This window comes from Herpailurus yagouaroundi, unplaced genomic scaffold (assembly GCF_014898765.1).
Source record: "Herpailurus yagouaroundi ecotype Mexico unplaced genomic scaffold, PumYag 210, whole genome shotgun sequence".
NCBI classification, from domain to species: domain Eukaryota; kingdom Metazoa; phylum Chordata; class Mammalia; order Carnivora; family Felidae; genus Herpailurus; species Herpailurus yagouaroundi.
In genome coordinates this window covers 22,567,123-22,579,840 of record NW_024412441.1, presented here as the reverse complement: position 1 = coordinate 22,579,840, position 12,718 = coordinate 22,567,123, and the positions used below count along the sequence as shown (strand labels likewise).

General features: G+C 39.5%; 1 protein-coding gene across 4 annotated transcripts in view; it reads right to left on the bottom strand.

Moving 5' to 3' along the window:
• Positions 1–7,214: 7,214 nt before the first annotated feature.
• Positions 7,215–12,718, bottom strand: part of TMEM182 (transmembrane protein 182) — a 78,051-nt gene continuing 72,547 nt past the window's right edge. For all 4 annotated transcript variants that reach the window (XM_040454120.1, XM_040454121.1, XM_040454122.1 and 1 more), the window contains one exon: positions 7,215–9,490. In XM_040454120.1, coding sequence (XP_040310054.1) covers positions 9,270–9,490 — 221 coding nt within the window. In that variant the 3' untranslated portion in view covers positions 7,215–9,269. The remainder of the gene's footprint in view (positions 9,491–12,718) is intronic.

Below are 12,718 nucleotides of genomic sequence, written 5' to 3'. Positions count from 1 at the left end.
CCAGGCGCCCCTGGAACTCAGATTCTAACCCTGGCCATCTCTCTCTCTGTCTCTCCAGAGCCCTCTCGCTTAACTGGAAGGCCTCCATTCCCACTACCCTAATTGGCCTTGAGTGGGAACTCTGTTAAAAGTCAGCAGATGGGGCGCCTGGGTGGCGCAGTCGGTTAAGCGTCTGACTTCAGCCAGGTCACGATCTCGCGGTCTGTGAGTTAGAGCCCCGCATCGGGCTCTGGGCTGATGGCTCAGAGCCTGGAGCCTGTTTCTGATTCTGTGTCTCCCTCTCTCTCTGCCCCTCCCCCGTTCATGCTCTGTCTCTCTCTGTCCCAAAAATAAATAAACGTTGAAAAAAAAAAAAAAAAGTCAGCAGCATACCGGACGTTGCACTGGGGGTTTTGCCCAATTATATTGCTTGGAGAAAAATGGAGAGTCTCAGTATCTGAGGGCACACAGATAGGTTTTAGACTCAGAATCCCACTGTCTTTCCCCTGTCAGATAGCTGGGTGCCCTCTCCAACACTGTGAGCAAAAGCTTTCAATAATAAAAACAGGAAGCCATTTCTGTGAGACAATATCTGCTTTCTATGTAGTGGACTTTCTATACTGTCCCCATAGTGGCATAAGCCATTAAAGTGGCCTCAGACTCCTATTGCCTCATTCCAGATTCTAGGTCACTAAGGTCATTGAGCATGTCACGGGGACCCTGACATTCTGTGCCATCCCATTTAATGCTTGAAGTCCAAAGACTACATCAAAGGGTAAGGTCCATGGAGGATTTTAAAGTAGGTTGCTTTGTGCAATTTGCTTTTCCATTCATGCAAGTAACCCAACACACATCTATTCACAGACATCTTTCTGTTTTTATTAAAATATGTTCAAAAACATTTCCCATCCACTTTATGGAGAAGCCAGTTGGTATTACAGAAAGAGCATGGAGATTCAAACACCTAAAACCACATCTCCAACCCTCCCTAGCTGTGTAGCATTGGGCAAGTTATATACCCTTTCTGTTTCAGTTCCTTCAGTGCCCCAGTGGAACACGGATAATGTATGAAAAGCTACTGGTACATAGGAAGTGCTCAAAAAATCAGAGTAACCGCCATTTTTAATCTTGTCTTCATTCTCATTTGGTGGAAATTTAGAGAATACTCTTTATTTTCCTAATACGATTTTCAATTGTCCACAAGTATTTAACTCACAATAACCTAGGTGGATGGTCACTATTATTCCTCCATTTTAAACTGTGTCCACATAGAGAACAAAGAGCAAAGTGACTCCAAAACCAGTGGGCTCTCTAAAGTTAAAGACTCGAACACAGGCTGGGTTGGCATGCTTTTGAGCTGTGCTGGCTTGGCTGTCATTGAAAGAATGTAGTAATCTTTACTTAAAGACACAAATATGTTCAAGCTATAGCATTAAGTAAAAAACTAAGTTTACAAAACTTTATTCTCTATGACCTCCTTCTGGCTACCTATTAAAACTATTTACACCACTTGACTCTAGTGGTGGAATTATGGGCGAAATTTGTGTCTTTCTTTCTGCTTGTTTATACTTTCTGAATTGTCTAATGAATATGTATTACTCTTGTAAAGAAGAACAGCTTGGAGAATTAAAAGATTTCTTTAATGTCTGTTTTTTCTGGTTTTTTTTCTTCCTGTCCTATTGTGTCTGTGAATAGGCAGTGACAGACCTTGTAAACTGTATTTTTCTGAAAGCTTGATAGGTTGTGAAATTGTAAGCTTTGGGATTCACCATTTTATGATTAAGAAAACAACATTATACAACAACCAGATTAATTTGGAAAATCTTGCTATCTATAAAAAATCATGTGGACAGATAAAAGTATTAGAAATCATAAACTGTATTGGGGTGCTTACATGGCTCAGTCGATTGAGAGTCTGACTCTTGGTTTCGGCTCAGATCATGATCCCAGGGCCCTGGGATCAAGCCCCACATCTGGCTTTGCACTGAGCATGGAACTTGCTTAGGATTTTCTCTCTCTCTCTCTCTCTCTCTCTCTCTCTCTCTCTCTCTCTCCCTCCCTCCCCTGCTCACACTTTCTCTCTCTCTACAAAAAATAAAATAAAACATGAACAATAAAATCATAAACTGTATTGATAATACTATTGACCACTCAAAAACTACAGTATCTATTGGTATAAGATGCAGCCCCTATTTCTGGGAGCTTGAGAGGTTTTACTGCTTGTGCTAGTGGTCAGTCAGGCCAATTACAGAAGAGTAAAACCAAATTCTATACTCCCTTTATTTTTTTTTAATGTTTATTTATTTTTGAGATGGAAAGACAGAGCGTGAGCAGGGGAGAGGCAGAGAGAGATAGAGACACAGAATCTGAAGCAGGCTTCAGGCTCTGAGCTGTCAGCACAGCCTGACGCAGGGCTTGAACTCACTAGCCATGAGTTCATGACCTGAGCCGAACAGACATCCAACCGACTGAGCCACCCAGGCATCCCTCTATGCTCCCTTTAAAAAATAAACTCTGATTTTACTACTGATGAATTAAGAAACACAAGAATGTCTTAGAATCCAAACTGAGTCAGTTTTAAAAATCCTCTTTCTGATCATTTATCAACCGTCTTTCACATACTATACTTTTTGTTTTATTTTGGGTATTTTCCCAGATCAGAGACGGACAACCTAAAACAAATAATGCAGAACCCAAATCCAGGGTTCTAGTGTAGTATCCGGAATGTGTTTTGATTATCCTTAAAACAGGAGGCCAAGGTTTTCCATCACACCAATGGATGGATTTCTGACAGTCACCAGGATTCTTCTAGACTGGAATAAAACTAATGCCATCAGATATAAACAAGAAATCTCCTTCTCAAATACTTATCTAGAGAAACAAGTCAGGGAGCATTTAACTTCACGAGCATGATGGAATCTTCTGGATAGTCAGCAACATCCTGACACACTCAGTCTATTCCTACTCAAAATTTTAACAGATCTATATTTATGCTGTGTTTACTCCCTGGGGCTTGATTCATATCTTGGTTGATAAGCAGTGAAGGGTATTACATTTGACCTATACAAGGTGATTTGCTCAACTTTCTGCAACCCCGATGCCTAACGTTGGAACTAGTGCTTGGTAAATGTACAATAGGAATTTTGTTTGTATTTGTGGGGTTTTTTTTTGGGGGGGGAGGTGTTGGTTGGGTGGTTTTACCAACTGTAACATAGTGAGTGCTTTCTCCATTCTGGACATCTTTAAATATACGACCCCTTAAAGGGGAGGCAGGTGCACTGTCCCTCCACATGTACAGCAGCATGCCCCATGACCCCACCCCCACCCCCATCATGGTCCTTCCCCCACACCAGCACCCTCTTCTCTGGACAGAATGATTTTCAAAAGAGGCAAACTCGCTCTCATTTTCCCAGGTCTTAAGAATGCTTTCTCTGGACCTCACACTCCCTTCTCTCCAATTCCATGACCCTTTGCCCTCCTTGAAGATAGACAGTCTTTTTCTAGAAGCGGCCCAGCATGCATTCTCCACATGCTCATCTCTCAGTGACTCCCCACACCAATCAGATCCAGCTTCTGTCCCCACCACTATGCCAAGATTTCTGTCATCATTGTCACAAACAATCTCCAAGCTTCCACGGTCAGAGGCTCCCTTTCTTTCCCTGTCACAGCCATCTTGCCAACAGTGTTGGGAAAGTACAAAACTTAGTCCCTTCTCAAAACACTCTCCCCACTGGCCTTCCCAAACCTATCAACCCTTCTATATCTCTTTCTGGCCTCTCTTCAGGCTCCACCTTCTCTTCACCCTATAAATGCTGGGTTCGCCAGTGCAAAGAGAGTTCCTCTCTCTAGCCATCCTCCCTCGCAGCCTCATCCTTCCCATGCTTTTCAGTGTGGTGACTTCCAGATGTGAGTCTCTAGCTCAGACTGCTCACAATTACTCTTTGCTGAATAAACGAGTAAATATTTTAGATGAAGCTACTGAGTGAAAGTAAAGTGGAAGAAGTTTTCAAAGTGTTAAGTTTAAAATCCAGGATTGGCGTGCCGGTCTTCAGACACAGATTTAAAACTTTTGCCACCACACCAGAGGTGTGACCTGAGTCACCAGAGGATCTTCCCTACAGGTGACTCAGATAAGGAGTTCATGAGACACTCAGTTGGCTTAACCTTCTGTAAGGGCATTCAAAAAATGTATCAACCAAGGCATGCTGCTTTAGAAAGGAACTCTTTTACTTGGCAAAACTTATTAGTGTTACATAAATATTCACTAGCGGTTATCAATTGCTAGATATCAGTTGTTAGAAGGTGTTCAAAGACAAGGGCATTGCCATTAGGCATCCATAGGGTCAGACACGACCAATCCATTGCACATGCATCGTCACATATGCCCTGGATCCAAGGAAGAGAGGCTATGGGAGCACTCACTGAGTCTCCCCTTTATCCCCCACTCACCCCTGGGACAGGCTTGCTACAGCATAAAAATAAAATAAGCCCCCACTTCGGCAAACCTTATGAGACTGACAGACATTTGCAGAAGTATGTATGCACATGAGAGAAACGTAGGCATTTGTTATGTACATATATATATTATAGATGTATAAAATATTTCATAAACATACATGTATTATGCATCTATCTGTATGTACGTTCAGACCTGTCTATTGACAAATGTATATGCAGCGTTATCCAAATCCATATTTACACATGCATACATAACACATATATGCAGAAATAAAGCCATACATAGGTTCATGGGTGTATGTTTACAAAACACACACATATAGGTTAATCCAGCTTTCTGTTTGACATCTCTCCAGGAATTTACACAAACCCATAAAATTCTTGAGGAAAAAGTTCTTGCGTTGGGGGGGAGTGAAGACAATATATCAGTACTTCATATAGTGTCTGTATATGCCGCACAAAAATATAAGGCAACAAGCATTGTTCCTTATATATCACTCTTCTTATTATTCTTTTTAAAGGTATATTGTTCAAATACCTATTTGTTTAGATGGTTTGCAGTGACGACACAATCTGTAAGCATTGGTGAATTTTTTTTTAACAGTGGTAGTCTCTTTTTAGAATAAATGGACAAAGAAATGCTAAGAAAAAAACCCAATTGCCACACAAAGGGGGAGCTATCTACATTTTCAGTGAATTGTGTCACAATAACTCCTAGACTCCCAGAAGAATGAGACTATTAAAATGTTTGCTGTATATGTATTTATGTTATTCCAGTGAGCCTTCTCTCCCCTACATTATCTACATAATACTCGGAATCAATACAGGATGCCAATTACCCCAAGCACACTTATTTCATAAGAACAATAGAGACTATTCCTATCATTTGTGCAAACAAGAAAAATTATTACTTGAAGAATTCAAAATCATTCTAATGTGTTTACTTACAGATAGATGCCTTATAAATAGAATCGACTGGTTAGACATAATATATGATTCTCTATATCCTAAGGCATATCATTTTAGAAAGTTCAACCCGCCAACTGCCCCTTCAATTGTTCACAGCCATGGGGACACGCCTGTGAGAGAAATGACCCCTGAGAAGCCAGAGTTGGACTCTTAGTACTCCTCCACTGTCATTTCAGACTTGTCCTCTCTAATACTTCCCACCCTCACACACTGGTCCAGGCTGATCTCAACATTCCCAAAGACAGAGGTCCTAGCACTTGCCTTGATGGAGCTAGCTCAGAAACTCTAAGCTCTAGTAGGACCTTTGTTCTTTCTTTCCTCTTATCCTGCCAACCAGGTTAAGTGTGCCAGCTTGCTTTATGCTTACTATAATATGTATGACGTTTAATATTTCCTCACCCTCCTTGGTTTTTAACATCTAATACACTGTCTTCCTAAGTTTTTGTTGGAATTTCTGTACCTACTCTGGGTCATCGCCGAGGAAATGTCTCTATGTATTTAATTCTTTAGGACAATCAACAAAAAATGTAGTTTCCATTTCATCTCTTTTGTATGAGCCCCTTCATTCCTGGTGGCCTTTCACCAAAATCAAATTGGGGACCTATCCTCTTACTCGATATATTTCTTTCCATGTAAGCCCAGTACTATGGGTCTTTCTCCACAATGCTACTTTCTTACAGATGTATGTACAGCTTATGTTTACTGGCACCTCATATCTGTCTAATCCTTATGACATTCTAAGCCCCTTTGTAAGCTTAATCTGGTTGCTTTTCATGAAAATATACGTCAAATTATGTACTGAACTGAAGAGACCATCATCAATTGAGTAAAACAGTTAAAGTGGTACTCAGGGACATACAGCTATCTTACTGTCCCCCGAGAGAAACGGATTTGTAAAATTTTGCTTATCTCAATTATATTGATTTCCATCACTCACTTTATCTCTTTGTATCCAAATTTATAATTCTGGGTAGACACACACACACACACACACACACACACACACACACTCACACACACTTATGTGTTGATGATAGATACACAGATAAGTACCAAATGCTGACACCTCATCCACCATGCACCTTTCTAAGTGGATTTAATATTCAACTTCAATAAATACATTTCATATATTAGTCAAAACAGTGACTAAATGGCCAGGAATAGCACACCTAGTAGCATTTTTTTAAGTCGTACCCTCCACCCCCAAACTGAACACCATCATTCAGCTTCTCTGCACAGTTTTTCCAGCCAGTTCCGGTGCATGTACCACCTGCTGCCCGACCAAACTGAACCCCCAGAGCAAATACAGTATGGAAAGACAACAGCTTTCCCCAAGTCCAAGGGCGTGAGGCGCTGCCCTCTTACTTCACTCCTTCCAGGATGGCACCAAAAAGACATCTCATTTGTTACACTGAAACTTTATGATGCAAATCAACACACTTACAAAGGGTTTTGACATATTATTTGGAAGCTTCTGAAAATTAATCAGTACACCGAATAGAGGCAAACACACTATCCCAAATCACACATGAGGCTGTTACGAGAATATACTGCATATTTCTGCTATTTTAAAGTATATTTTACTTATAGACACAGCACACAGAACTCACCTTCCTTCCTTCCGCAGATTGCTGGTAAGTAGATGGGGAAATGCATCTGAATTAATGTGATTGATGCATTACAACTATGAAATACTTCCAAAGTGTGTATCTGTGTAAAAGTGTCATACACATCAGATATTCAGCCAATTGCCTTGTGATAAATATATGGTAGCCGCATAAGTGTATTAGAAAACGAGGATAACCATCTGAAATTTATAAATATTCAAACCTTTACTGAAAGCAGCTTGTATGTGAAATTTAAATGACATATAATACACTAGAAAAAAGGCTCCATTCCAAAGTTCTACAAAAAGGAATTGTATTTACAGATGACATGAACTAATCAAATACATCTAGCATCGTCTGGAAAACTTAATGGCATGCCATAACTTAATATCACAGCAAATATGCATAACAGAACCCATAATTATTTTTCTAATAATCAAGCCAAAAGCAAAGTAAACGGAGCAATATAAAAATGAAAACAGAAAAAGACAAAGGCAAGGATCACAAAAAACATTTATGATATAACTCAGATGGCTTGAGAAACCAGTTAAACCCCTGAAGCTTTTTTTTTTTTTGTCTTGTATTCTTGTGTTTGGTTTTTATTGCATGCGAATCCTATCTGTCACTAAACATTAAAATGCCCTCATGATTCTGCAGATACCTCAGACGGTGGCGATCCCTCCAGAAATCCCTCCCACTGAAACAGGTTAACGGAAAGGATAGATGTGTAAGAAGACAGGCGATCTCTCCATCAGGGGAACCGAGGAATGGAAAGCAATAGCCCCTCTATCCCACAGCATCTTCTCGGCGGTCACTCTTAATTTGTCTCTGAGTCCTGCCTTAGGTATTCACAAAGGCCGCAGAGCAAAATGCTGTGTCCAGAACAAAGCTCTCATACCACACAGGTTCTCTGTTCCCTCACCAACACCAAACTGCTCCTTGGTGGAGGTTTCCAAGATGCAAATGCAACGTGGGCTTCTCAGATGGATTTGATTTCAATGAAAATTAGTGCCAAACAAACATCTTTGATATGCAAAACATCTACATGTCTACACTAGCAAGTAAGAAAGAATTATTCACCAACCAGCACAAAGTTTTCTTCCAGGAGGTTAAAGGAAATAGCAGATCTGTAAATGTTAAAATACCTATTGTAAAGATGAAGGAACTGAGAGACAATAATTAAGGGAATCAAATTATCAGAAGAACTACAACCTAGAAAATCTTGGGGAAAGTTACTATTTCATGGTCTTTAATACAGCAAGGCTATTATTTCATGTGGAAATATTTTGAAAGTTTATAGCTAGTGCATATTAAAAGCACATTTCATCAATAAATTTTCACATGCTGAACATATTAGCCTATAATTTTAAATAGGAATTTTAAAATATCAAACAGAACTCTGAACTAAGCTAAGGTGCTTGGTTGTTACATATTTTCAGCCATGTTACATATAATTAATCCACTGAGCTCGTGAAAACCCAGTCTGCATCATATGTAATTTGGCAGTGCAGATTTGCCACTTTTAAACATAGTTTAAGGTTTATGTAAGCATGCACAATTAAGTAACCTAAGTGATTAAGTAAGTAACCAAACTACTGTTGGGGAGAATGTGGAATAAGCACACGTTTCTCAGTCTGGTTGTGGCCCATTTCAGCCGATGTGTTTAACTGATAGCACACTGCTGTCTATTTTTAAGTCATAAATAATTGGCTCACAGGAGTCAGTGAATGTGTATGGGGATACGCATGTGTGTGGAGAAGAAATGGAGTAAGTTCTCTGACAGCATTTGTATTCCGTTCTTAATTATTCTCCAAAGATTTTTTTTTAATAGCAGCAGAAGTGAACACCAAGAAGGAAGCTTTCAATCAAAGCTTCATTGGCCCAGGTGGTGGTGTTATGCCATTAACAGGCCTTTGTAACCTGCGTGAGCTTTAACAGGTGCAATGAAAGGGAGGCCCATGTTATCTGCTCCTTACAGAACTAGGTTCTTGATAGCACCTATGTGAGATGGACACATGTGGCTGTTGGGAAAGCATTTAGGATCTTCCTATTAGGGGAAATCACAAGTAAATTATAAAAGTGAACTTCAAATAGCAACTAAATAGCTCACCAACTAATTCTATGCTGGGATCACCAAAACAAAATGAAAAAAAAAAATTCTCTCTTCTAAAACCTCTCAAGAAAACATGGGTGGCAACAGTTTGATTAGTGATGTATCTGAATATGCTCAAGAAAACATGGGAGGCAACTGTTTGATTAGTGATGTATCTGAATATGCCGTCCAATAACTAGAAATAGTAATCCTGCTAGCAAAGAAAAAAATATCCCCGCTGGGGCCAGAAAAAATGACCAGCCATAGAGAACAGAAGGGGTGAACTCCAAGCAGTCTCTCATTTTCATGTTTTTGTAGCCTTCCATGTCAGCCACTGCCTGGACCCAGATGACATACAGCATCACCACCAGGGAAAACAGGATGCCTGGGAAGGACAAAACGAAAGACCTTTAGGCTTTATGAAGATGCTTTCCCAAGAACGCTAACCAATCATTTGCCTGATGATATGTCTCTAAAAATACCATCCTAGCCAAGTCACCTACTTTGTGTCAGACTTTTTATTTATGTGTTTTATATGCACATTGTCTATCTTTAATTTTCAAAGCATTGAGATGAGAGCTATGGCAACGTAAGAACAATGGCAACAGCTGTCATGCATTTACTGAGTACTTACTGTATGCCAGGCTCTGTATTAGGCGTTTGTGAACATAAGAGTCAAAGATCCTGCCTGGTGGAATTTCTTCTCACATTTCCCATCTGTACTGTATGTCTGGTTTGGGGTGAGCACTGTAATATATTATTTATTGCAGTATACAATAAACTGGTAAAAATAGGTACCATTAACCCTTGGTATTTAACTAGCAGTTTTCAGAGCTGATTTTCAGCTCAGGTCTTTCCGACTGTTGTTATGTTATTACAACACAGCTGACTGGTGCTACGGGTAATTGTGTCAATGAAAACAGAAGCTGAAGTGAGTACCAGACAAGAACGGAGATGAAAGCACTGGACTAATGTAAAAGAATATACATGATTCTTTCGAATTGAAATATATACGGTAAGATGGATCACGGCATAAAGGAAACATTGCCTGGAAAAAGTTCAGTGGACTATAAAACCACAGGTTTCAGACCAAGAGCCTTACCAAACAAAAGAAAGGAAGTAAAAAGAATGTGGGGATGTGGGGAGGGAGCAATATGACAGGAGAGCTTCATGGATGCTAAAGTTTGAGAACGCCACAAAGCATATACTTTTCCATGTGGCGGCTACTGAAAAAAAAAAAAAAAACAGAAAGGAGCAGCACTTCTGAGCTGCAAACCCAGGTGAGTCAGCTGGCTGACTCACTCACTAGTGACAGATCCGGAGCAGGACGCAGCCTGAGGGATTCAAATCTGTCCCTAAGCAAAATATACTTGAGGTCATTTGCTAGCTGTTCAAAAGTTCAATCCAAACCTGTCAAGGACCTATTAGTTTTTGAATTAAGGAACAGAAGCATCAGGCATCAAATCTCCATATTCTAATTGCCAGTCAGTCTGAAAGGTAAACATAACCCTGGGACTGAGAGCAGAGATGGTGGCATATTGGTAGGACACAGTAGCTTTTAGGAGCCTAGCCATTAATCACCCTTCCCCAGTTGATTGTGCTCCTACAGTATTTAGGATGCCCTCTCCCTCTTGGGCCATCAATTGCATAAAGAATCTTGAGAAGCACTCACAAAAGAAGAAGGGCTCATAAATATGCCGAGGTGAGTCTCAAACTTTCTCATAATCGTGATACAAAGTACAGAGCAATGAAGAATCAACATAGATGCTTCACTAATAGGAAACATCCTTCACACTGTGGTCTGTAATGTAAATGCAAATATGGCAGCACAGAAGAGTGCAATTTAACCACCGAACAACAGCGATGTCAGAGAGAAATAGTAAAGTCATAGCCGGCGAGCAAACTCCTCGCAAAGCCGTACCTCAGATGTTGACAACAATATGGCAAGGCCATGTGTTGTCGAGCAACTCTGTGCATTTCAATACATTTTCCTGCAAATATATAGACACCGTTCTCTCCTAATGTAAAAGTTTGGCTTAGTTATTTGCATACCATTTGCCTTATGCAAACACACTGCAAACCTTTGTTATTATTTGCGGATATATTTCTTTATCTCTCTTCCATCGTATGAATCTCTTGTGCTTTCAGGTATTTTTATTAAAAAAAAGAAAACTGTCTTTGTGAAAAACTAGAAGCCTTATTTGTATATCCTTTCAAAAGTTAGAAGATTCATTACTGAATTTAGAGTATTCAAAAAAACACATTGCAGGTAATCATGTGGAGATTTTTTATAAGAAAGAATTAACTTATACTTAAAATATACTTAACTATTAAAAAATATACTTAAAAACTGCTGTCATTCAAGAGCATTTGCATCCTGAAAGCAATGAAAATGGCACTTCTATCACTGCAGTCTTTAACTTGTTCACCAACTGAGGATACTGTCCATTTAATTCATATCATACCAGCTTCTAATTATATCTTCCCATGGGGTAAGACAGAGTTTCCTTACCTATTAAATTGCCAGTGTTTTATACCAGTGTGTGTATGTGTGCATGTATACACTTGCACATGGAGACAGAGACAGACAGAAAGAAAATGAACTAACGGACATTGAAAAGTAAGAATTTATGATGGGGAGTCTGCGTGAGACATCTGGCCAACAAAGGAATCAGGAGACTGTTACATAGAGGTAGACTGATGAAACAAATAAATATATTGAGGTTAGTTGGAATCATGTTCTTCACCACCTGAAAGGGGAGTTACAAATTTGGAAAGGGGGAAAGTTAGAATAAACTCTATTCTATTTCTTTGGAGTTAAATATATCAGTGTGAATTTATGGTTCTAGGTAGATAGACAGATAGATGATGGATAGATAGATAATACAGAAGTAAAAGTGTGTGTGTGTGTGTGTGTGTGTGTGTGTGTGTTAAAATATACCTGTGTGTATATGCCTACATATATTACCTGGTTCTGTTCCCTGAGAGGGTCTGAGAGCAGTAACACCCCAGTAGCATGGAACATACCAAGTATCCAGATCTTCGCTTCTAAATATCAGACCCAAGCATCTCAAAGAAATACTTGTATCCAGGCTGGGACAGAAAGTACCAGGTAAGTCAGGAACATCAGATGTGCTCAAGGAATTGTGGGAGTGTCTCAGAAGTGAGCTTCAGGGACTTCCCCAGACAGTTCTGAGGCAATCTGACTATCAAACAACAAATGATAATGGTATATTATACCTCACTGAATAAAATAGAAATCAGAGCCCACAGTGATATAAATAAATGAATAAATAAATTAGCAGGGAGACGGGAAAGCTTTTCCTTACAGAATGCTAACTTATAAATGTAGAAGGAATAGTTGAGTTAGAAATCGCCATTTGGCAATCATTTAAGTAATAATTCAGGCAAGAAACAAAAATGGATGCTAAAACTAGTAAATGAAATGTAGATGAGAAATAAATATTTACACAGGCTCAAAGTCTCTTCCCACAAGACACTTATCAATTTGTAAAGGGGAAAACAGTAATTTTATACTGAAGAAACCTAGCAAATATCACCTTATTCAAATGATCAAAGTGAACATCACCAGTGGCATGACATATTCATGTCA